The 24,613-nt window shown below is 33.2% G+C and overlaps 1 protein-coding gene across 9 annotated transcripts in view; it reads right to left on the bottom strand.

Moving 5' to 3' along the window:
- STXBP5 (syntaxin binding protein 5) overlaps positions 1-24,613 on the bottom strand; it is a 190,254-nt gene that overhangs the window by 31,613 nt on the left and 134,028 nt on the right. For 4 of the 9 annotated variants that reach the window (XR_010134392.1, XR_010134393.1, XM_004044805.5 and 1 more), the window contains one exon: positions 5,795-5,845. Coding sequence is in view for 6 of the 9 variants with exons in the window: in XM_004044805.5 (XP_004044853.1) it covers positions 5,795-5,845 (51 nt within the window). In the remaining 3 variants the exon portion in view is untranslated. Of the gene's footprint in view, positions 1-5,794; positions 5,846-19,808; positions 19,857-19,954; positions 20,015-24,613 lie in introns of all 9 variants that reach the window. The other 5 variants (XR_010134391.1, XM_055392020.2, XM_055392018.2 and 2 more) reach the window with 2 other exon arrangements.

The raw sequence follows: 24,613 nt of genomic DNA, 5'->3' as shown, positions 1-24,613 counted from the left end.
ACCCCTCCCTCTTTCTCTTTCTCTTCAGTCTACTCTATGGAAAAACAACCTTTGGGATGATCCACTTCCACTTAAGGAATAGTAAATACGTTTTCTCTTCCTTATGATTTTCTTAATAACATTCTTTTCTCTAGCCTACTTTATTACATGAATACAGTATATAACACATCTAACATACAAAATATGTGTTAATCTACTGTTTATGTTACTGGTAAGGCTTTCAGTCAACAGTAGGCTTTCAGAAGTTAAGTTTTTGGAGATCAAAAATTATATGCAGAGGAGTTGGTGTCCTTAACACCTGCATTGTTTAAAGGTCAAGTATAATTGAAAACAAAAACAATTTACTTTTATGCCAATAAATTTTCCCTTTTTCTTAATATACAAACAAACAACTCCACACTTGTCAGAACCGAACCGGGTGCCTCCCGATGAATATCTGAATGTGCAATCCTTGGGGTCCTGGCTGCTTAGCTCTTGGCACCTTCTTTCTCATGGTACTGTGCCTTCCTTTGGTAATACAATCCATGACTGGTAGAGTGTGACAAGTGTGGGTCTTTTCCATTTTCTACCTTTAAAAAATGCATTTAGAAGTACTCTGATTCTACCTTCTCATTTACTGTATGATGGATCTTTTTTTTTTTCAGATTTGCCCAAATAAAAACCTTTAATCAACAAAAGTTTAGCTTTTTTCCCATTTTTCTTCAATGCCATTTTAACTGCAATCCACATTCACTTAAGGCATTTTCACCAAAATGTACAACTGCCATCTGGCTCACACTTGATACCAGGCAAATTCCTTTACCCAGCTCTGTCTGTAATGACAGGCGCATTTAAAAAATTATACTAATAAAATGTCTCTCATCTTCAGCTACCTTCCCTTGTTGCTAATCCCAAGCTTGTCTCAAGCCCTAGCCTTTTCCTTTTTCTCTTGGAACATCATTTCCAAATACTTCTTGGACTTTTCTCCAGTTATGTCTCACTATGCAAAACCAAAGCATATAATTTCCCCCAAACCAGTAAATTCTTTGAATGGCACTATTTATATTAATGACACTTCTGTTCTCATAGGGAGAAACACTAAAGATGAGCCACAGTTTGGGTTTCTCCTTCTCATTTGACCTATACATCTGATGGGATGCCAAGCCCTAAGGTATTTTATTGCACATTTTTGTTTCCTTCCTTCCATTGGTAATCTACTTCCATTATCCTAAGTTCGGGTTCTCATCACCATTTACTTAGACAATTCCCAGCTGATCTCCTCACCAGCAGCATCTCACTACTAACACAACACAATTAAATTTTGTAAGGCATAGTTATAATTCTGTGGCCTCAATCTAAAAAATCCTTAGTAGCTCCTATTTAATCATGCTTATAATCTTACTCAAGTTTTTAAGACTCTTCACAAAATATCTTTAATCTACCCTCCTGGCCTTATCTCCCAATGCTACCCTATTTCAGTTCATTGTGGGAAATAAATAGAGCCACACACTTTTCTCCAAACATAACCTGCACTTACCTACTTTTAGGCTTTTGCTTGAGGTATTCTGATTGGTGCCTTTGCATCAGCCTTTTCTCCTACTTATCAAGATTCTGCTTTTTTTCCACTTCAGTTACTGTCATCTTCTTGAAGTTTCTCCTGATTCCTACAACCTATATAGTTTCTCTCCCTCTTGACTACATACCTATAGCCATGTATCTCTCCCATGACACTTAGAGTACATTTGTTCTGTAGTTATTTCTGACTTTTCTCATGCCTCACTCTAAAGTGATTGCAAGTATCTTGAAAGCAAGGACTGTGTCGTTTTGATATCCTTTGGAATTTCGCAGTGTCTTGCATGCGAAAGGAATTCAATAAACACTTGCTGAAGGCAGATTTACAGTTGAGAATGTCTAAACCAACGCTTCTGCTGTTCCATTAGGATTTATTAAAATTCTCAGTAGCTTCTACTACTTACATCTAATAACTCCCTAAATCACATGCTTTCAATGCTATTGTGAAAGAAAGGACTCTTCAAAATGTGAAAACTATACAACATGTTAAATTCTAAGTTGTACTTTATTAAATAAAAAAGGTATAGCCAAATCTTAATTATACCTTACAAAAAGTTTTTTGCAATCAAATTTAGATTCATAGATTAAAAATATCCCCAATAACTATATGCAACATAACTTTGATTATAGGTAGCCTCTGAAAACAATGTTATTAGTTATGATAATACTATGGATCATTTTTTTAAACTGTAGTTTCTAAAAATGTCTTTCTTTTGCTTGAGATTGCATTTCCATAATTTACAAATTACGATATGGTAGAAAAGAACTACTTACTATAAATGAAACAACTTTCCATAATCAACACCTCAATACAGTTTGTAATGATATTAATTACAAATATTTATTAACTCTTTATGGTTTCCAAAGTTATTTTAGCAAAATACATTTTTAAAATTTTGCAATGATAAATACACTTGTTACTTGTAAAGCATACATATACAAGGCAAATGAACATTTTCAGTTGTGATGTAGTGATAGTAATAGAAAACAATGATATGAAAAAAGTAGATAATATAGATTTCATTGTAAATTAACCTGTAGAAAAACTCTAACTGATAACTATTAAAATTACAAGAGGTGATTCACAACAACCTATATTTTAAATGTTAACTCATAGGTCAAATGAGCAATGTTTGAATTTAATAGACTAATTTAACTATATAAAATACACAACCTAAAATTGTATTTTTATTACATAATTTATCTATAAAAATTAGATTACCAAAGCAACTTCTAAAGCTAGATCAAAATGGAAAAACTGCCTGAATAAGAGTCAAGTTTGAAACTGATAGAAATAGGTTGCTTATTTTATTATCTGCCTAGACTTTTGAAAAAAAGTCAGAATTTTCAGCAATTCATGAATTACAACTTCCACTTACTCCTTTTAAGTTAAGCATTATGGGTCTCTGTGGGCTTATTTATACAAGTTTGGCAAAGTAAATAAATGGAATAAAAGTTTAATTTTAGTAGCTCTAGTAATAAGAGCAGAAGTGAAAATAACTAACACTAAGCAAGGCCTACCATGTGCCAGGCACTAATACTTTACATTTATCATTTTATTGAATCTACATAACCACCTTGAAAAGTAGTATCATCACAATTTAACAAATAATTAAACAGAGGCTCAGAGAGATTAAGTGACTTGCCCAGAATGACCAAGCTAGTATGTGGTAGAGTCAGAATTTGTGTCTGTCTCCAAGTCTAAAACTTTCTGTTAGGCAACTCCAGACAGCCATATCACCACTATCATACAGCTGGAACGCTATGGTTATTATTGAGAATTAAAGTTCTAGTTTAGATGTCAGAAATGTGCTTGAATATGTGATCTTTTTAGCTGATCTAAACTCAGACAAAATTTGTCATTAATGCCTCCATCCAGCTGTACCTGATACAATCATGCCATAAAATCACTGTTTTCATGCTACTGTCTGCATATGTACAACATGCTACTTGTATGTATCACTTTCTCCTCCCCACAGAGAGCCTTATTCAACAAACTTTTATATTCCCAAATCAAAACATAATGCCAAGATTTGAATCTGTTCAGGTAAAAATCAGGGTAAGAAACTAATTCATATCAAAGTATATAATGGTTCTGATGTTTGCCTCCTATGGCTGACATTTGAAATGTGACAATCATAAGTGTAACAAAATCACCCATGGATTCTGACTTCTGGGTTACAGAATCCAGGATGGTGAAGCTATAGTGCAAGTACAGTGCTGCACAATTTCCCCATAAGCAAAAATGAATTCTATGCACAGAAGCTTCCGGAGCTGCACAACAGCTCATTGGCCTCAGTGCTTTACCAACATCTGGCAGTTTGAACCTATCAATATAGTTGGAGTTATTCCCCATTGCCTCCCTGACCAATGTAAAGTAATTAGCAGCCAAGAATCTCTACCAAGTAACAGTTCAACAACAAAATAACTTGAGGGACATTACTTAGGCAACACAGGAATGTTACAGGTATACATTAGTCAAAGTTATAATTGGCTTAGGGCATACATGGGCATGCTAGCTAAACCATAAAGTGAATAATCTATGAAAGCATGGAGTACATACTTTAATTAAATTACTTACATGATTTGTAAATGTGAGTATGCCTTAAAAAACAATTGGCTATGGTATTTTTATAATTTTAAAAGTATATTTATATGGGTCTACCCAGATTTTTAAGAAACTAAAATACACAAAGCCACTTTTTTTTTTTTTTTTTTGAGACGGAGTCTCGCTCTGTCGCCCAGGCTGGAGTGCAGTGGCGCGATCTCGGCTCACTGCAAGCTCCGCCTCCCGGGTTCATGCCATTCTCCTGCCTCAGCCTCCCGAGTAGCTGGGACTACAGGCGCCCGCCACCACGCCCGGCTAATTTTTAGTATTTTTAGTAGAGACGGGGTTTCACCGTGTTAGCCAGGATGGTCTCGATCTCCTGACCTCGTGATCCACCCGCCTTGGCCGCCCAAAGTGCTGGGATTACAGGCGTGAGCCACCGCGCCCGGCCCACAAAGCCACTTTAACTAGTAATATTTAATGCTATTGAAATCCTGGGCCTCTGAGAGTCTGATGAAAACTCTGGATTCTGCTATAGGGGAAAAACGCACACTGTATGCCTCAGATATACTTGGTTTCAAATTATACCTGTTTTTTTTTTTTTGGTGGAGAAAACTATGACCTTCTCAAAATGTCTACTATCCTATATTCTATGATTAACTCTTGTTCCCTTATACTAGTGATATTATAGGGTTCTACTAAGTTGTTTTTCCTACGAATGAAACTTTCTACAAATGACAGTGGAATATATTGTATGCCTACTCACTCCTAATCACATGCTTTCTATCAGCATAACTGAAGTAAGATAATGATTTGGAAATGCTAAAATTAGTATGTTTAAATGGACCAACACCTAAGTTTGTATGATGCATGGCAAACATAGTCAAGAAATCTAGAGAATAAACAGTGGTGAGGGGTGTGGGCTAATGCAAGGGAGAAAACCTAGTTATCTCTAAGATAGAGGTGGGTGAAATCATCCTTACACAATCATACCTATTTAGTTAAAGGCAACAGAAATTTCTTAAATAAAAAATGAGTTTAAAAAGATACCATGTTTTATACGTATTACATGAAATCTTACTTTTATCTTTGTTGAAATGTCATTTGTCCCTATGGGATATCAAGGTGCTGTTTGTGGGTTAGATATAAAGCAAAATGAATGTGTGAATATATTCATCCTGCTTTCATAATAAATGAATTGCACAGAAAGTGCTGTGGAAGAAATATTTCCCAACTTATTATAATCAAAAAGTTAGTAACGATGATTCTTGCTATGATTCACTGTAATATAGAAAAAAGTTAATCTATTTTAAATATTAAGTATTTCATTAGTATAAAAATAATTTTATAGAGTTCAAAATAGGTTTTCACATGGTTAAATGGGATATAACCACTTTTAATAAAAATTAATCTAAAATTGCACAAATTCAATCTTATGCTAAGTTCTGTTCAGACAAAGTATGAGAGGGCTAAGAAAATATATTCTTGTGGTTTGCTTGAATTTGTATTATAATTGTCATTTTAAATTTACAGATAGCATTCTAAAGACTATTCCAAAGAATGTTTAAACCTTAAGCATCTTAGTCATTTTAAACTTGCTTTCCAATGACTATCTTACAGTAATTATAAATCTTCTGATTTCCTTGTCTTCCCATTATAGGGAGTTAAATTATTTTGAATATTTATTTTACTTACCTAAATCAGGCTTTAGGTCAGTAGGTAAGCTTAACTTCCTTGACATCTTTGCTGAAAAATAAAAGACATTTTTAAAATTCTGAAGAATATTTGATTCATACTAATATCAACTGATTTTCAAAATAGAAGTGAATACTTTTATTACTAAATCTAGATGCCGAGATAAATAAAAGATGAGTAATATTAGGAGTGGAAAGTAAATCCTTTCAACTTTTTATTTTCTAATTTTTTGAGACAGGGTCTCACTCAATCGCCCAGGCTGAGTGCAGTGGTGCGATCAAGGCTCACTGCAGCCTCAATCATCTGGGCTCAAGTGATCCTCCCCCCTCAGCCTCCCAAGTAGCTGGAACTACAGGCATGTAACCACCGTGCCTGGCTAGTTTGGATGTTTGTAGAGATGGGGTCTCACTATGTTACCCAGGCTGGTCTCAAACTCCTGCCTTGGCCTCCCAAAGTGCTGGGATTACATGCGTGAGCCACCATGCCTGGCCATTTTTAAAAGTTTTTACTTACTTGATGTAATATCTTTTTGTACTTAAAATTTTTACTTTAAGGAAGCCTTTTAAATTCTAACTTTTAATTATTTCTTAGGCTCACAGGAAAGGGTTAGGCTTTTCTGAGTGAGAAACAGTAACTTCTCAGAAAAAAGGTGTTGCAGATAAAGAGAATAGAGGCCTAAGACTAAGTTTGGGTATGTGATATAAAATCTTTCCAGCTCATCATCTTCATAGCTACTGGGTTCATTCTTTTTTTTTTTTAAATTGAGGCAAATTCTCACTCTGTTGCCAGGCTGAAATGCAGTGGTGTGATCTCGGTTCACTGCAGCCTCCGCCTCTCAGGGTCAAGGGACTCTCCCGCCTCAGCCTCCTGAGTAGTTGGGATTACACATGTAAGCCACCACTGCCAGCTAATTTTTGTATTCTTAGTGGAGATGGGGTTTCAGTCCTGACCTCAAGTGATCCACCCGCTTCGGCCTCCCGAAGTGCTGGGATTACAGGAGTGACCCACTGTGCCTGGCTGGGTTCATTACTTTTTAAGTTACTTTCTAGCTTATAGGCCAAACTTATATCTAATCAAATTTAAGTATTTGATTACATTATACAATATCTGACTCAACCACTCCTTGATATAAGTTAACTCTTCTATTTACATTTTAGTGAAAAACAAAGTAAGATCATGCATAATCTAAAACTACGGTATTTACATAAGATGCAAACCACAGGCATTTTTCTGTAATCTTGGAAAAAGAATGAATGTATAAACTTACTGGAATCCACTTTCCATCCTCAAAGTCAGTTATTGTCTTAATCTACAAAGTGATTTAAAGTTAGGCGTTGTTCAACTATATCTATTACGTTAGTGGTAGTGCATGCGTAAAAGAAAAGTGCTTCCTATGTGAAATTTTCAAAAAGCATTTGTTAATACAGGAATGAATATATTAGGTTAAATTTTGGACTGTTAGGAGATATTTAAAGCACAGACCCTGCTAGTCCATAAGGGCGCCATGTAAACAAAGAGAAATCCAGTCATAGTACATGACTTCCACATCTAAAAAAATGACAAATCCAGTGTTAGGAAAGAGGCATTAGGCAGACTGGGAAGGAATGGGGGTTGGAAGGGACATCAAATTTTCACTTCTCAGCTTCATTAACTTAATTAGTATCCTTTAGCAAACAAGAATGGGTTAAATTTATAAAAGTCACCCCATTTTCACCAACGTAAAAAATTTCAGTTAAAAAAGAAAATGCAATACAAAACTAAAATGGCCAAATAACATCTGCAGTTAGTTGATGTCACATACATGGTTGTTCTTGTGCTTGAAATCCAATACCCTTAAAATTAGAAAATATTGTATCTCTAAAACAGTCCTCCAAAAGGCAACATTACACATTGAAAAATCCAGAGATTTTCATCACATATCATAGGTGCAATATACCTAGACTGATAAGTAGTATCTATACAATGTGCATGATATCAGATGTAGAAAATAATTTTGGCACAGTCTAAAGGTAACTCCTTTAGATAGAAATCATATGATATGGACGCCGCCTCTCTAGACATCACTACTCTGATTTGATCAAGTTATTTTAAATCCTTTGCTTCTCAAACCTGAATGTGCACACCAGTCACATGGAGATCTTGTTAAAATCCACACCCTGATTCTGTCCTCTGGGACTAGGGCTTAAGAGACGTTTCCAATGAGCTCCCAGGAGCTGCTGATGCTGCTGGTCTGTGGACCACACTTTTGAGTAGCAAGGTCCTTAGACACTAAGCAACTTCATGGTAGTAACCAAGACAAAACTATTAATCCCAGTATGTCTATATAATTAGGCCCACCAAAAACATTTTGTGAACAAGCCTCAATAAACGTGGAAGAATAAGTATAGTGGTTAGGACTGGGTTTGGAATCAGCTGAAACCTAGGTTCAAACCCACTTTAACTAACTACTACATGTGTAACCTTAGTAATCACTTTGCCTCTCTAAACTTCAAGTTTCATCATTTGTAATATGAGGATAGATAGTTGTGAGGATTATGTAAGATGACATAAGCAAAGAACTGAGCATAATACCTGGCACATAGTATGATTTAATAAATGTTATTATTTATTGTTAATAATAAGGTGAAATATAAACTTTTCATAAAATGTAAAACACTATACAGTTGAGCTACTACTATACTTGCAAATAACCTAATGTTCCTTCATTCTAATTCTATGGCAAAATTCTAAGTAACTAAAACAAAACCATAAAAAAAATTTAGGACAAAAGTATAGAATGCAATGCACCACTATAATAAGCTCAACCTTTTAAGTTCATTTCAAAAACTAAATATATATGGCTAAACAAAGAAGAGTAATAACTTCAGTGATTTATAAAAGTAACAAATTCATCTCTGAATACATTAAATGTTAAATACATATTTTAATCAATTAGGAATTTTTATTTAACATATTTATGCTTTCATTCACCATCTATACATACATTGCTGCCAAAAAATATACCAGCAGAAAATTTCCTTCTGAATTTTCTAGGCGCACGCTTTTGATCTTAATCTTTAGGATTTCTACTAAAAAAATTTTATATAAGCTCAAGTATTCTTAAAAATTTAAGTTAACCTCTCCCATAGAATAAAAGTTTTTTTCTAGTACTATTTTACATTTCTTTATTATGTAAAAAATACTAAATATAACTAACCAGCTTTCCAAATAATTCTCAGTTAGTCTAGTTTCAACATTTTTATTGAGGTTAACATCACACACAAAATGACTGGAAAGATTTTTGAATAGAGTAATTTTACTATAAATGTCATATAAATTTTAATATAGTCAATTTATTATTTTCTCCCGAAACACTTTGCAAGTGGATATCTGCAACCTGGACACCAACTTTGACAGATACTTCAGCCATATTGCTATTATATTTGGATAAAATTTTAAGCAATCTCCTTGAATGCAGAACTTGAAATCACAACATTAGAAGATTAACTTTTGTTACTTGTGTTAATTCTAGCTATCAAGTAATATTTAAAAATACAGAGTTAAGGCCTTCCATGAGTACAGAAAAACCTGTTACATGTGGAGGTGTGAATATTCATTTATTAAATATCTACTGGGCATATGCCTGGAATGTGCCAGAGGGCAGGGATATACTTCTGGCCTCCCAGGAGCTCACATTAGATGAAACAACTCCAAAATGTAGTATGTACTACTCACAAAGGTAGGCACAAGGTGTCAACTGGAGTACATGGGATTTATACCCTATCTCAGTCTAGAACACTTAATCTAAGACCATGGGATGTGGAGACAAAACCAGCAAGAGACTTTGTACATTTTCACAAAACAAGATGTTCCCCAAACATTTCTTTTTTGGTTAACAGTATATTTTCTTTTGATGTAAAACTTACACACAAATGCAGAAATTTTAAAGGTATATTCACTGAGTTTTGACAATATATACACCTCTGTAACTCAAACCGTTAGAACAAGCAAGATAAAGAACATTACCATTCACCCCAAAAAGGACATGCATGCTTCTTCCTAATCAATCCCTGTCCCATTTCCGGAAATAACCACGGCTCTAATGCTTTTTAAGCACAGATCAGTTTTGCCTGTTCTACAACAATATACTGATGAAATCACAGTATCAACTCTTGTGTAAGGTGTCTTAAACTCAGGATAATGTTTTTTAGCTTCTTCCTGAAAATATTTTAAAGCTTGTATTTTTTTTTCAATGCACAGAATGAATGTAAATATGTATCCTCTTAATTAACAGATTCAGAGGGCCATATCAGATTATATTCTCTTACTGTATGTTACACGTTTATCTTTGAGTTATTTTGAATTATGTGTTTTCATAGCAAATTTGGACAATAAAGAATAAAGAAACAGAAACAAGGTCACTATTAATGCCCATAGTCAGAAGCAACATTTTTGCATATTTCCTACCACTTTTAAAAGTCCACTTTTCTTTACATAGTTGAGATCAACTATATAAGGAAATCTGTATCCTGCTGCTTTTCACTATTAAAACAAGCATTTCTTAATGTCATTAACTGTCAGTATATTTTAATGGTTGCATATTTATATGAACACTTATGAATCAGTTAGGCATTTTCCAATTTTTCAGTATACACAGGAATAAAAATGTTGTACATAAATCTTTGCATATATTTTGGATTTCCTTAGGATAGAGTTTTATAGGAGGAAATTAATGCCAGTACTACTCCCCCAACTCCAAGGAGCTCTGAAGTGTGCCTTTAGTATTTTTTCAAAGGTATATTAAGTATAATATTACAAAAACTGTTTAGACGAAAACAAAGAAAAACATATGTAACTTTGGTAAAATGTCAAAGTTTTGCTCACAACTATATCCCCTCAAAACTTAAGAAGTTGGTCCATTTTGTTACTGTATTGAGTGCAGCTGAGAAATCTGAAATGTTAACTAGTTATCGCTTATCTACCTCTGAATCTTGTCTATTTTGCATGCATGCCTTTCACAGGGTGGGGGCAGGGAGTAGGAAGAAGGACGTGAGGGAGAGGGAGGAAGGGAGGGAAAGGATTTAAATCCTAGGATGTCTGTAATGGGTTTCTTTCCCTTGCATGAAGAGGCATCTATCTAAATGCTTGTAAGTGGCAGGCAGAAGAACTGTGCAGTATCTACCAAGGCTTTGTCTTGAGTGGCAATGTTGACTTGGGTTGTGATCACATATCCTTACCTAATTCCTGCTGAAACTGAATGTCCATGTTTTTCTTTGATTTCATAGATACTTTAGTGTAAAGCTGGGAAAACTTCAGAGAGCAATTGTTAACCAGATATAATGTCATTACTAACATTTAAACTAAAATTTTAAACTGTTTTTGTAAAAATAATTCATTCTTATTATAAAGAATTCAAATAATACAGAAAAGTACACATTAAAAACAATCACCCAACATCCTGCTAACCAGAAATAATCATTAAATTAATTGAACATCCATCTGATATCGTTCTTTGTATACAGATAGCCACTAATAAATATTTGCAGACACTTGTGATACTATATGCTTAAATACAATAAACATTTGCTTTTCCTTACATCTAACTAAAGTGAAACTAAAGGAACTACTATATTTCAAGCTTTTTTTAATTATGAGATGTATCTTTTCTTAAAAGCTCCAAGAATAGGAAAATACATTGTGTAAAACATTCAGAGGTTGAAATATTTCTGTAACTATTAGACAGTAAATATTGGCTCTCAGCTATGAAAGATCAGGAAAGTAGCCCTCTTTTCCTTTTATGATCAAACATTCCTTCTTCTTGATTTGTATTAGTTATATTATTTTCACATTTATAAGTTTTAAAACTTGTATATTATAATCACAATTTGCACAAAGGTTTAGTGTAGCTTTTAAGTTTAAATGGATTTAAAGATCAACATCAATCTTCCTACCATGGCTTTCCATCTCTTGGGTTATTTTGCTATAGTACTTAATTGTGGAACTTTCATCTTGAGGTAGTTTTTAAAAACGACTGCTGTATTCCTTGGCTTCTTTCATGGTTAGAAATGTCTGCCTATTGTCTTCATACTTGAAAACTCTTCACCTTCATCCTTGAAAACTCTTTACCTCTATTATTTATGTATTATTTCACTGATATCTACTTTGTGCTATTTTATTCCTTCTATTAACTTGGCATTTAATTTGCCCTTCTTTTTCTAACTTAAGACAAAGACTTGAGATCATTGGTTTAAAACAGTTCCAATGCAAGTATTTAAAATATACAGTTCTCAGGACCTAGTTTGAATGTCCAGAGACTTCTAGGACCTCTTGGAGCAGTTCCTCCTCTCTAGCAAATATTCCAGTCATGCCAGCAACCCAGAATTCCACTCTCTGCCTCCTTAGGTTCTGATACTGCAGCTCCACTTGTGCTGCAACGGGAACGTGCTCTGTCGCAGAAAGCTGAGCAGAAAGGTGGGAGAAACTTGGGGCTCACCTCATGTATCTCCATTTTCTCAAGGATGACAGTCCTGGAAAGCCTGCTGTTCAATGCCTGGAAATACTAAGCTTGTATCTTTTGACCAATTTTTATAGTTGTTTTTAGTGGGTTGCTAAGTCCCAAACCTAAGGCCTAAAGTTGAACTTCTGGCTAAAAGTTTATTTTTTTTTTTTTTTGAGGAGACTCACCCTGTCACCCACACTGGAGTGAAGTGGTGCAATCTTGGCTCATTGCAACCTCCGCCTCCCGGGTTCAAGCAATTCTCCTGCCTCAGCCTCCTCAGTAGCTGGGATTACAGGCGCCCGCCAACATGCCTGGCTAATTTTTTTGTACTTTTATGAGGGACGGGGTTTACCATGTTGGCCAGGCTGGTCTCGAACTCTTGACCTCAAGTGATCCACCCACCTCGGCCTCCCAAAGTGCTAGGATTATAGGCAGGATTATAGGGATTATACACTGCGCCTGGCCGTGTATCTTTCAATTTTTGTGACTTCTGGGGAATATACTCGCTTCAGGTCTGTTTAGCCAACCTCCTTGATGGCAAGACCACTACAAGAGGCAGACCCATCTCTGGAGAACCTCTAGTCAATCGGTCCTCCTGGCTTGTACTCTGTACACTGGTATAACTTTGTGATGATGCGGTTGTAGACTTTGTCCAACAATTTTATGATGTTCATATTTCTAATTCTCAGGAGTCCCAGAATCACTTATGAAACTCATTTACCCAGCTAGCTCGTTTCACTGTACTTATCAAGAAACTTCTGTTCATGTCTTGAAGTTACTCATCTTCTATTGTGACCTTCAAACTGAAAGCATGCAATCTGGATGAGTTATTGAAAGACACATTGTTTCTGTTTTCTTCTTCCACTGTGTATTCTTCAACCCTTGCCTCTGGCAGAAGGTTTCTTCAGTCTGAGGAAAACTAGTCTCAGAGAGTGTAGGCAGGTTGTTAAGGTGGGTCATTGCTCTCTTCTTATAAACCTGAATAAGGACATCAAACTGTCTGGTTGTATAAACAGTAAAGAGCTGCATTTGTTTAGTAGGAATAATGAAGTTATACCTGATCACAATAATTATGTCTGCAATGCAAATTTCAATACCAAGAAAAGATGTATGATGTCCAAGAGAAGCAAATTAAACAGATGTTTTGTAATTTCCCTTTAGTTTTTCTACCCACTGTGTCCACATCTTTTTTCTAAACAGGCGTTCTTGAAAGAAAAACAGAACTATAACTTCACTTTTTAGAATCTGAAATTTATAGTAAAAAATAACGTAAAGGTAAAAGGTAAAAAGAACTATGACTGATGAAGCTGTCATAAAAGCAAGTTGATTTTTGTTTATACTGAGAGTTTCAACAATTAGAATAAAATGACAATATTACTTTTGTCACCACAGGCAGAGATCCAACACTACTCTCTTGAAAGGGATAATGTTGGAATGTATTTGTGTTAAATAAAACAACTGAGATAGTAAATGAATTAAAACTCAAGTTTGCAGGATATAGTAAGGAATCCAAGAAGAAAAGTGGAACCAAGAAGTAGAAACTCTCTTGTCACGTATCGTATGTATTTTAGTAGCCATTAGAACTAATAATACCAATGTCTATCTCCCATGCTAAAACATCCCAGGAGTTCAGAAACAGAATTTATCTTGTAAACGCTCTATATATGTCTGTTTCCAGCATTTAATGTGTGTTTAATAAACACAATGAATCAATAATTGCAATGAATAAATGAACCAAAACTGTCATTGGAATTTTACTTATATAGAATGATGAATTTCTTCACAAATGAAAAGAAATAAAGTGAAAAAGAGGGCAAATTAAATACAGACCTGTTAATCAAAAAGACGACTTCTGGAAATACCCATAGAATCTATATCTATTACCTGAAATAGAGGTAAATCTTTAAAGATATCAGTACTTGTCTAGTAAAGACTTGACTATACCAAGTTCTTTTCATTCTTGAACTCCCAGAGCTTTTGTCTTCAATTTTTTTCCTGACCCATCTGCTTTCCAAGCATTCATAAAACTTAATGTCTAAATAACATCATAATTAAACTCTTTGCAACATCTCAAAGAGAATTCTGTACCGAATACAAGGTATTACATAAACCTAACACAGTAAGTGTTATGGAATGAATTGTATCCTTGCAAAATTCATATATAGAAGCCCTAAGCCCCAGTTCCTCTACTATACTAGGAGACAGGCCTTTAAAGAACTGATTAAGTTAAAATGATGCCCTTAGGCTGGGCCCTAATCCAATTTGATTGGTTCTTATAAGAAGAAGAAATGTGGATACACAGATACCAGGGTTGTACTCTGCACAGAAACCCATGTGGGGATACAATGAGAATGCAGCTGTCTGCAAGCCAAGGAGAGAGGCATCAGAAGAAATCAAACCCACTGACACCTTGATCTTGGACTTCTAACCTCCCGAATTGTTTAAGCCTCCCAGTCTGTGGTATTTTGTGGTGGCTGTCCTAACAAACTAATAAAATAAGTAATGACAGAACATAAATTGCCACATTTATAGTTTTGTTCAAATAATAGTTGACAAAGGTTTATTTCAGTAATGTGACTAACTCAGACTAATTTTCTTTATGCTAGGAAGCAAACTACAGTTTATTTCTAGAAAGGTCATTGCATATCCTTTTAATGTAAAAAAAGACAGTTCAATAGAGGGATAAGTACACATACAGTAAGTACAGGAATATGAAACACAGACTTTCCAGCACATTAAGAAATTTGACAGAAAATGCATTCAAAAATAAAATTTAAATTTAAATATACAATATGCCAATACTTTCCAATTTTTATTCATTCTAAAAAAGAAAAAGAATTTGTTAGTACTCAGACTCATATAATAATTTTGAAGTATCTGCCTATAAAATTTAGTTCTTGACCAATTAAGGGCAAGAAATAATTTTCTTTCAAAATAGAAAATATTAAAATCACCTGTAAAAATGGTATCACTGTACACTACTAATCATCCCTTTCAAACTGAGCGTCTCTTCTTTCAATAGCCATCTTGTGGATTGAATATAAAAGCTAAATTCTACAAATTCAATAGCCACGTTTCAGGTTGAATACTGGGGAATGTAAAGTAGAAACACCAGCACTATTTTGAGTTTTACAATGAATAAAAGAATTTGATAACTTAAAAAACGACTTAATATACACTTTTTCATTCATATGGCAACAAATCTAAATGAACCTTTGTGAATTTATTTTTTAACTTGTAGATACAAAAGAATTGAGAAGACACACAAGAAAAAGCAATCACATAAGAAAGAAAAAGCAGATAGTTGAGTATGAAGTGTGAAACATGCTATACATAGTAAAATAAGACTCAAGAAGCCTGGATTCCAGTCCTAAGTCACTACCATGGGGCATTACTTTGGATGTGTCACTTAACTTCTCTGACATTCAATTTCTTTTCTTGAAAAATAAAGGTGTTAGAACTGCTTTAAAATTGTGTGAGTTAATGAGTTAGTGATGTAGAATAAAACAACAAAGAGAAGACTTTAGTTATATTGGAACACTTTAGAAAAGGAATCACTGAGATTCATGTGTAAGAGAACTAATAAAAACAGCACTTGAAAGAACATTATTGTCATTTAAACTGAATTCAAAAATTATTCCAGTTTTTGCTAAGTAAGTTAACCCTTACCTAAATAATTATGTTAACTCAGAATTGGAGAGATAAAAGTAACCTTGGAAATATAATTTTCCCTCCATTAATAAATACCACATAAAAAAATACCTGGTATAGTGTCTACAATTTAGGAGGTGCCCAATAAATGAAGCTATTATTTCTACTTGTTTTTGGCAAAGCACTCATTTAAGTAACCATAATTTTGAGTCATTATTTTTTATCCTTGGTATTATTTTCCCCTCACAACTTCATGTAACCAGAAGGAATTTGGTAATCATTCCTTCCATAAGAAAATTAGTAATAAAATTGGATATAGGCCAGGTCACAGACTACGGGTTCCAGCTAGAAATCTACTTTTAGCATGAAACAAAACCATAATGAAATAGAATAATCTTCAGAAAAGGTTAATCATGTAGTTTCAAATTTATCAAACAATGCTAGCATGTAGGCTGTATTTTATTCATAAGGATATCATGAAAAATTTGATTCATACATTAACAAAGATATGCCTTGTAGGACTATTTTATATAAATTAAAAATAACAAAAAGCTTTGTGAAACTCTATACTGTCAAATTTTTGTAAAACAAATAACAAGTAAATAAAAAATTGATAACCTATCTTATTTTCTAAGTGATTTAGAGCAGTACAGAAAAACTATGGATTTTGAAAATGTTGGTAATCAAGATTTTACTAATAAAAATTTATAAGGTATACACAGGCAAAACAAATTACCATATGCATACATACTACATGCATGAAGCTTTCTTTGTGGATGCTGCAATTACATTATATTCTGTTATGTTTTTGCTGTCAAACTCACAAGACTAAAACTATTTTTTTATAGGCTGCTCTTCTTATGCAAGATCAAGGTCATTGTCAGGATCATTCATCTGATTTAGTTTTCAATCAGGAAATAAACTATGAAGCTAGGCTTTGGGTAGATGGGCTAGGGTACTCCAGAGTTTGCTCCAGCTATCCTTCCTTTGAGTCTAGTCTTTGAGGAAGGTAGACTTCCAGACACTATATTATACTTGAGTGATGGTTACCAAGATGGCATCCATGATCTGGCTCTAACACAGAACTTAATCTTTTTTTTCCAGATTATTGTGTAGATAGAACAGGGCCATAACCAAATCATCTGGTTATTAATCACACCATGAATCTGCTTTTGAATCCTTTAGTTTTCTGTAAATTGTATTAAGAGATAACACAGCACAGTGTTTAAGAGGACAGACCACGGAGTGGGGCTACCTGGGTGTAAATCCTGCTCTCATTTATTAGCTGTGTACCAACAAATACATTACTTATATTCAGTTTCCTTATCTGTAAAACAGGGAAACAGTAGTAACTAACCCACTGGGATTATTGTGTGGATTGAGAAAAATTATTTATAAAAAGCTGGCACATGCCAGAAAAATTATAAGATGAAGGCTAAATACATTCAAAAAGCTTATCATTATAGTCTCAGCTATCTCAGCTGTACTGTCAGGCAGTTAAAAAAAAAAGGTAGGGTGGTTGATTTCCCATGCTTGGGTTAACCATTAAATTGTGACTGCCATCCTGTACCACCCACCCACAACACACCCACACACACCCACACACACAAATTGACACCAGCAGCAGTTACTCTCGAAGAACAGGTAAAACTCAGGGGCAAACTTTCAGGGCCAAGCTACTTACTCACCTTCCACACAAGGTGGCTCTTTCACTAGTGCAACCCTGGAGGTACTAATTCTTACGTTTTCCCAGCCACTGTATAACTACCTATAAGTTGAAGCTATAAATGCTTGTATATTGAGGAAGAAGAGGTGGTAAGTTCATGAGGTTCAGGATACTTCATAGCAGGTACCAGATCGGATGATAAGGTGAGTTCAGAATGCTCAAGAAGTCCTAATACTTTTGACACCACAGCTTCATGCACAAAATACCAGTCTTGACAGGGGGGTCCTCAGAAGATCTATGAGTTTTTTTCCAATGTTTCATTGACATTTTATGTTTTTCAATAGCATATTTTATGCTAATTCTTATAACAAAACTAAATACTAATGTAGGGAGATAAACTAATGTGTTAGTTTTTCAAATGCAAAAAAACTTTACTGTCTAAAATGGGGCAGTCTCCCTTTGAAAGAAGAAAAAAAAGTGACACTAACTTTCCTTCTGTATACCCAAATCTTGTGATTTAAAAAAACACATTGAAAGGTTCAAACAAAGCCAAAGGATATAACAATGCTTCCTGAGGTTTAAAAATAATTATGCATAACTGTACTACCAAAATTTTGAAAAGCTGAATGAAGTTAACATAACATGCTTTCCCCAAAATATATAACTACAGAAACTGGCGTGACAAAAAGTAAAACTCACCAATAAGATAAAAATAAAGCAAGAATGTCATCAAAGAACTATCCTTCCAATAACATTATCAACACTGATAAATTTTCTAATGTAGTCTTTCAAATAGTCAAGCTCAAGTATTACATGTTACATATTCTATTTAAAACACAGAAAAAATGGGAAGGTAGTCAGTACATTTAATAAATAGAACCCCAGCACAAAATATAAGACAGAAAAATTGTTTTTAAAAATTTAATTATGTACAAAGTCCCTTTCATGCAAGGTAAAATCCCTAGGTAATTTAATTCTTAAAGTTGTTTAGTAAAATGTAAGTAGGAAAATCTTTTCTTTTTGCATAATATGACAACAAAAGAACCTCTAATGTACTATTAAGATAGAATACACAATAAATGAAATTGGTTAAAGACTATTGTCCCATAGTGCTAGTACATAATTACAGTGATTTAACTATTACCAAAAGAGTCACTAAAACCCCACAAATACAAAGATAAATAATTGATTCTCCATAAATGAAGAGCCCTTTGCCCAAGAATAAACCACCTTATTTAAAAAATGACAAGCGGCTAACAGTCAGCCACCGTTAATATGACTAAACAGGGTTCAATTTATAAAATACAGACAACATGGATGTTACTTCTAAGAATTTTTGAAAATTTAAGCATATCTAAAACATTATCAGTTGAGAAAAAGTAAAACTATTCCATCTGCCTAGAAATTCCTCTAATTTGACTGAATTCAAAGAATATGTGATAGAGGTTTTGGGAGGAAATAATACAATAACTGTATGATAAAAATTTAGAATTTAAATCAAAGATCAAATTTATCCTCTTTTTCTAAAAGTGTTTTTGAAGACTTTAAAAATCTTTGGAGAACATCTGAACTTTCGTGACCTTAAAACCCTAATTTGATTATGTCCTCAAAGTTTGATTATATATTTTGTTCCCTAATTTTAAACTTTGAGAACTTTGGACTGAGCAATTCATCTCAACATATATTCACAAAAACAATCAGAAGAAGCAATGCATTTTTTACTTGCGGTGAGAGAGTACGGGCAGTCCTAGAAAATTCCTATTTAACTTTGCCAAAGGCGGTACAGATTATAGACTAAAAGAGTCAATCTTTTAGAAAACCATTTCCTTGAAATACGGGGCCTTGAAAATATGAGAGACAGAATAAAGGTAGAAAAAACACAAATAAAACTATAAAGAAACCACTGCTTCAAAACTTCGGAGTATAAAATTGTGTTACTTACGGCATAAATTGAACCCTGCTTTATTTTAAAGTAAAGCAAAAATAAAATTAACAGAGAAATTCACACTGTAAGTCAGAGAAAGAACTGCAACCCAATTGAACTGATTTTTAATAATTATTGCCCCAATGAGTTTAGAAGAGACACAGCCCAAGAGATTATTTTTTAGCATAGGAACAACAAATTTACACAAAAATGCAATGCACTGGATAATTCTGGTGTTGGGTTAGCACTGCATATAGCAAGGATTAGAAACAAAATAGAAATTTCTATTTCCTACCTATATCATTGGCTACCATCTTGGAAAACTTTCTGCTTTTGGTCTTCACTGAAAACAATATTTTGATATAAAATGTCAAAATCTAGTCAAAGTAAACTAAATAAATTAAACACAAAAGAAAATACTTTAAAATCAAGATACTATACCCTTTTCTATAAAATTATTCATTTTTTGTTCATCATCTGAATTGTGTGGTGATGAAGAACCTACACAAATGAAGACAATGGAAGGAATAGGTACATGGTCAGTCATAAATACTGAGCTGTAACAAGAAAAATGTACAAATAAAAAATCTGGTAACTTTCAAAACAAGTTATCATGTTAGTGACCACAAGAAGAGGCCATGTATAAGTAAATAACAGTTCTTATACTATTACAGTATAGTAATAAGTAGTGCAATATCTTTCATGGTAGACCCTGGTATATATACATATTAACTCTACAACAATTTGGCAAAATCTTGGTATATTAGATGTTAGAAAATATATTTAAAAAAACTATAAATAGTGTTTAACTGTTTCTTCGAAAAATTCTGGAATTCTTGATAGTATTAACTGAATAAGGTTTCTCTAGCAGAACCAAGATCTTGTGCTATAAATTTGCTGGTAAAACTTGTTATTTTAGAGTTAGACTGACAGTTTAAAACTATATATTTTTAAACTATATATATAGTTTAAAACTATATATTCATTCTACTACATATCGTAGAAATCTTTAAAATGTACAATAAGGGATCTTTAAAATAGTGAAGATAATACTTATATTTGTAGATATGTTCAAATGTCTACTTAAATTTATGGAGGTAAGAAATATTTAATTTTATTTTGGCTGTGACTCCCAATATTATCATATAATCTTACCTAATATTTCTTTAAGATTTTTTGGGTAATTTTTTCCTTAAAAACTTCTAATTTCTCATAGTATTTCTTTAATTTATAACATATCTTTTATTATAAATGTGATCTCAAGTAGTATTTTGGTTGATCACGTTTGGACATCGCTTCTTTAAAGGCACATCTCAATACCTCATCCATTCAATTTTTCACAGTCTCCTCAGCTATAAATCACTTCTCCTCCTTTGAGTTCCCTTAATGTTTTATCTATATATTTCTCATATGATGCTAACCACTTAATACCTTATTATTTTAGATTTATGCACATATGACCTTCCTCACTGGAATGAACTTCCAAAAGGCAGGGCCCATATTTGATTCATTTTTGTATCCCTTTTGTGATTAGTGGAGTGTGTTACATGTAGAATTCTCTAAGTATTTGCTGAATTCATAAAGCTTTTCTGCCAGAGGCAAATACCTACAATGTAATTGGAAGTAGATAAAAGGTTTTCTTTCTCTGCTTTAAAAATATCCCAGTAAAAGCACTGAATCTTAATGAATCAGGTCAAAATTTGACACCACATATAACACTCTCCAATAAAATTGTACTTCCCTCCCTTGGTCAAGTGGTGAATGTCCTTGACAGCTTTTCTCTGACCGAGTAAAACCTGCCAGCATTGGCAGAACCATTACTTTTATAGTGGTCTTAGAAGGTTACTTTTTTAAAGTCCATGTTATTTCTGTTAAACATCATTTACAGATCCTCATAAATCCCACTTCAAAAAATATCACACACGTATCACTGAGCTCAGTAACATTTCCAGGAACAGAAATACATATAGTTGTTTTTAATATAATTCTGAATTTAATTCTAAATAATGGTTATATATTATAAATATTTTAAAATATCACTATCTCTACAAAATAGCCACATGAATGTACAAAAATGTATTATTGATACTAATTTTGATATATTTCATATCAAAGCAATAGCAGGATAACATATCTATACATAATAAAATTAGAAAAATATTTCATATTTTCAAATACAAGAAGGCAACATAGGCTGTAATGTAAACAAAACAAGGAGGTTTATTTTTCTTCTAACTAAAAATACTTACTACTGATTGTTATAACTTCTGTGACAGCTCATGCAAAAGCTCCAAAATAGTTTTCTGCTTATCCTATTTGAATATATTTACTAAATTTCTACAATAAAACACAGATAATATCTACAGCTTATTGTTTTTTCATGATTTCATTTAAATCATGAATGCACTTGAAGGCACCGTTTACATCATGGTATGTGTGGCCCTGGGTTTTCTTCAGCTTGAAATAACCTAACAGTTTAAAAATTTATTTTAACATGACTTCTTGTGTGTGTGTGTGTGTGTGTATGTATATATATATATCTTTGCATGCAGTACTAAAAAAATTCCAATAATACTAAAGTGTTCAGTGAAGCAATATAAGTTCTTTGATGTAAATATCAAATGAAAGTCTTTCCCTTCATTTGTTCAGGATGCATATGTTCAGTAGGCAGAATTAACTTTCTCTATTAGGGGACCACTGGTTTACGTAAAAATAAATGAAAAGGGCAAACTATATGCATTACATGGATTTTTCTCATGATGATTTCTGAAGATAGCTTTGATTTTAATTAACTAAACAGTTGAGATCACAAATCTTGATTATGAGATTTAAAAGGTTTTCTAAAAAGTTTCCCTTCATATATGAATTATTTTAAATTAACTTACTGGTTTTGATAAAGGCATATGGCTACTTTATATTTCTATATTGGTCTTCCACTTAATATTTACAAGAGACTCATTTTAACTCCCAATCCACTTTATACATTTCTTCTCTTCCCATAAATACCAACTTATTTCATATTAGCTATATCGGTTTTAATAATCTATAATGCATCACTCAACTATTTTACCTCTTTATATCATTCTCACTGTGGAAACTATTTGAGGCTTGTAATTTAATTACTAATTTTTATGTTTTTTAAAACATGATCCCCTTGTGGTTCTTTTGATTCACTTCAAATTCATCCCATCTGTTATTCTTTTTCGACCACCGCGAAGTAGTAGAATTTGCATGTGTTGGCCAAAGGGGTAATAATAAATTATTTCTTTATTTTCCTATTAGAATGTTAACAGGAATGAAGGTTAAAAAAAGTCACAAATATACAGAGTAAGACAATTAACCCATAATAGATGGCAAAAATTACTATTAACAATTTTTACATGGACGAGTTGAGAAAGACACACACAAGCTATAAAAATGCAGTGTCAAAATTATTTATATTAAAATAGCTTTCCAGAATCTCACTCTAGTTTCTACTGTAATGCTCTTACTAGTTGTGCATAACTGCTATCTCCTGCTATCTGAAACAACTATTCCCTATTAAAGTTTGACTTTTTGTAAAAAAACAGTATTTCCTGATATGTAGAAACCGACATAATGTCTCGGAGAATTCCTATGTTTTTCAGAACATAATCAAAGACTAAACAAAGGTTTCTATATCTAATGATAAGAATACATGATATATCAATGATTTTTTGAAGTCGCAATTTTTACTTTGCATTTCAAACATGCTGAGATAGAAACAATGAAATATCTAAGGACATATGAACTTCTCTATTTCTTTCCTTTTCACATGGACCAAAGAGCAAAATATATTTGAAAATGCTGAACCATGTTTGAGTTTCTCTGTTTTGAGAATTTACAGGGTTTTTAACCTTTATTTACTTTTTCTTTTTTCTTTTTTTTTTTTTTGAGATGGACTCTCGCTGTCGCCCGGGCTGGAGTGCAGTGGCGCGATCTCGGCTCACTGCAGGCTCCGCCCCCTGGGGTTCACGCTATTCTCCTCCCTCAGCCTCCCGAGTAGCTGGGACTACAGGCGCCTGCTACCTCGCCCAGCTACTTTTTATATTCATATACTTAGATTTAAATATATACTTATCTACAAATATCACGTTTATTTCAAAGGGCTAGATGTATCCACTTTTTGAAAGTCTGGCCCAGGATAAAAAGGAATACTAATTTATTTGGGCTGAATCTTATTAAAACCCATCTCCCATGGTATTTAATATATTTAAGTGTAATATATCACATGTTCCATGTCCAAATTGTTCACCCTGGCTTATATCCTTAACATATTGACAAATGCATTTACCGATTTTGGGGAAGATGAGAAGGTCAGAACATTATTTTATGTAGTTAGAAGAAAAGTAAGAACTAAAAGATATTACAATTCTAAATTCCAAATTCAGAAATAAACAGTCCTAGGAGACAGAAAACAGCTCCTGCTTCATATTATTCATTCAAACTTAATTCTACCAATGTTAAACCTTATTAGGTAATAATTATGTGACCAATTCCTCCGTATGTTTTATTAGTTTAATGAATAAATTTAAATATGAAGTTTAAAGAACAAGAAAGTCAGAAAATGCATAGGTACATTTTAACTTTAAGAAATAATCGACTAGTTAGTATCAGGAAAATGCAATTGTAAAAGGCAAACATAAAAGCTTTTGCAGTCTTAGATATAATAAAATATTACACTAAAATGTGAGGGAGTAAAACAAAATACCCTTCTCAATATTTCCCATTCTTACAATTGTTTCTGATGTAGTATACCAGCTATGGAAGGATCAAAACCTGTCTTAACAACAGTGTTACTTATGCTAAGAATGATCTCTTCACTAGAAAACTGGTGAATAATATTAACTTTATGAAGGATTAGAAAAGGATCAATCCACCAAAATAAATTCAAGATCTTCTTAATTTTAAGAGGTCTCCAAAGATAATAAAAATAATATTCTTTTGAAATGTTAATATACACACAGGTCACATAAAGACCCATTCATAGATAAGAAATGAGAACTGCTTTAATACAGCTATAAATATATCAGAAACTATTTTCATCATAAATAAAAATACATACAACTAGTCTATAATTAT

This window comes from Gorilla gorilla, chromosome 5, assembly GCF_029281585.2.
Source record: "Gorilla gorilla gorilla isolate KB3781 chromosome 5, NHGRI_mGorGor1-v2.1_pri, whole genome shotgun sequence".
In the NCBI taxonomy this organism is placed as follows: domain Eukaryota; kingdom Metazoa; phylum Chordata; class Mammalia; order Primates; family Hominidae; genus Gorilla; species Gorilla gorilla.
This window is presented reverse-complemented; position numbering and strand designations above follow the sequence as displayed.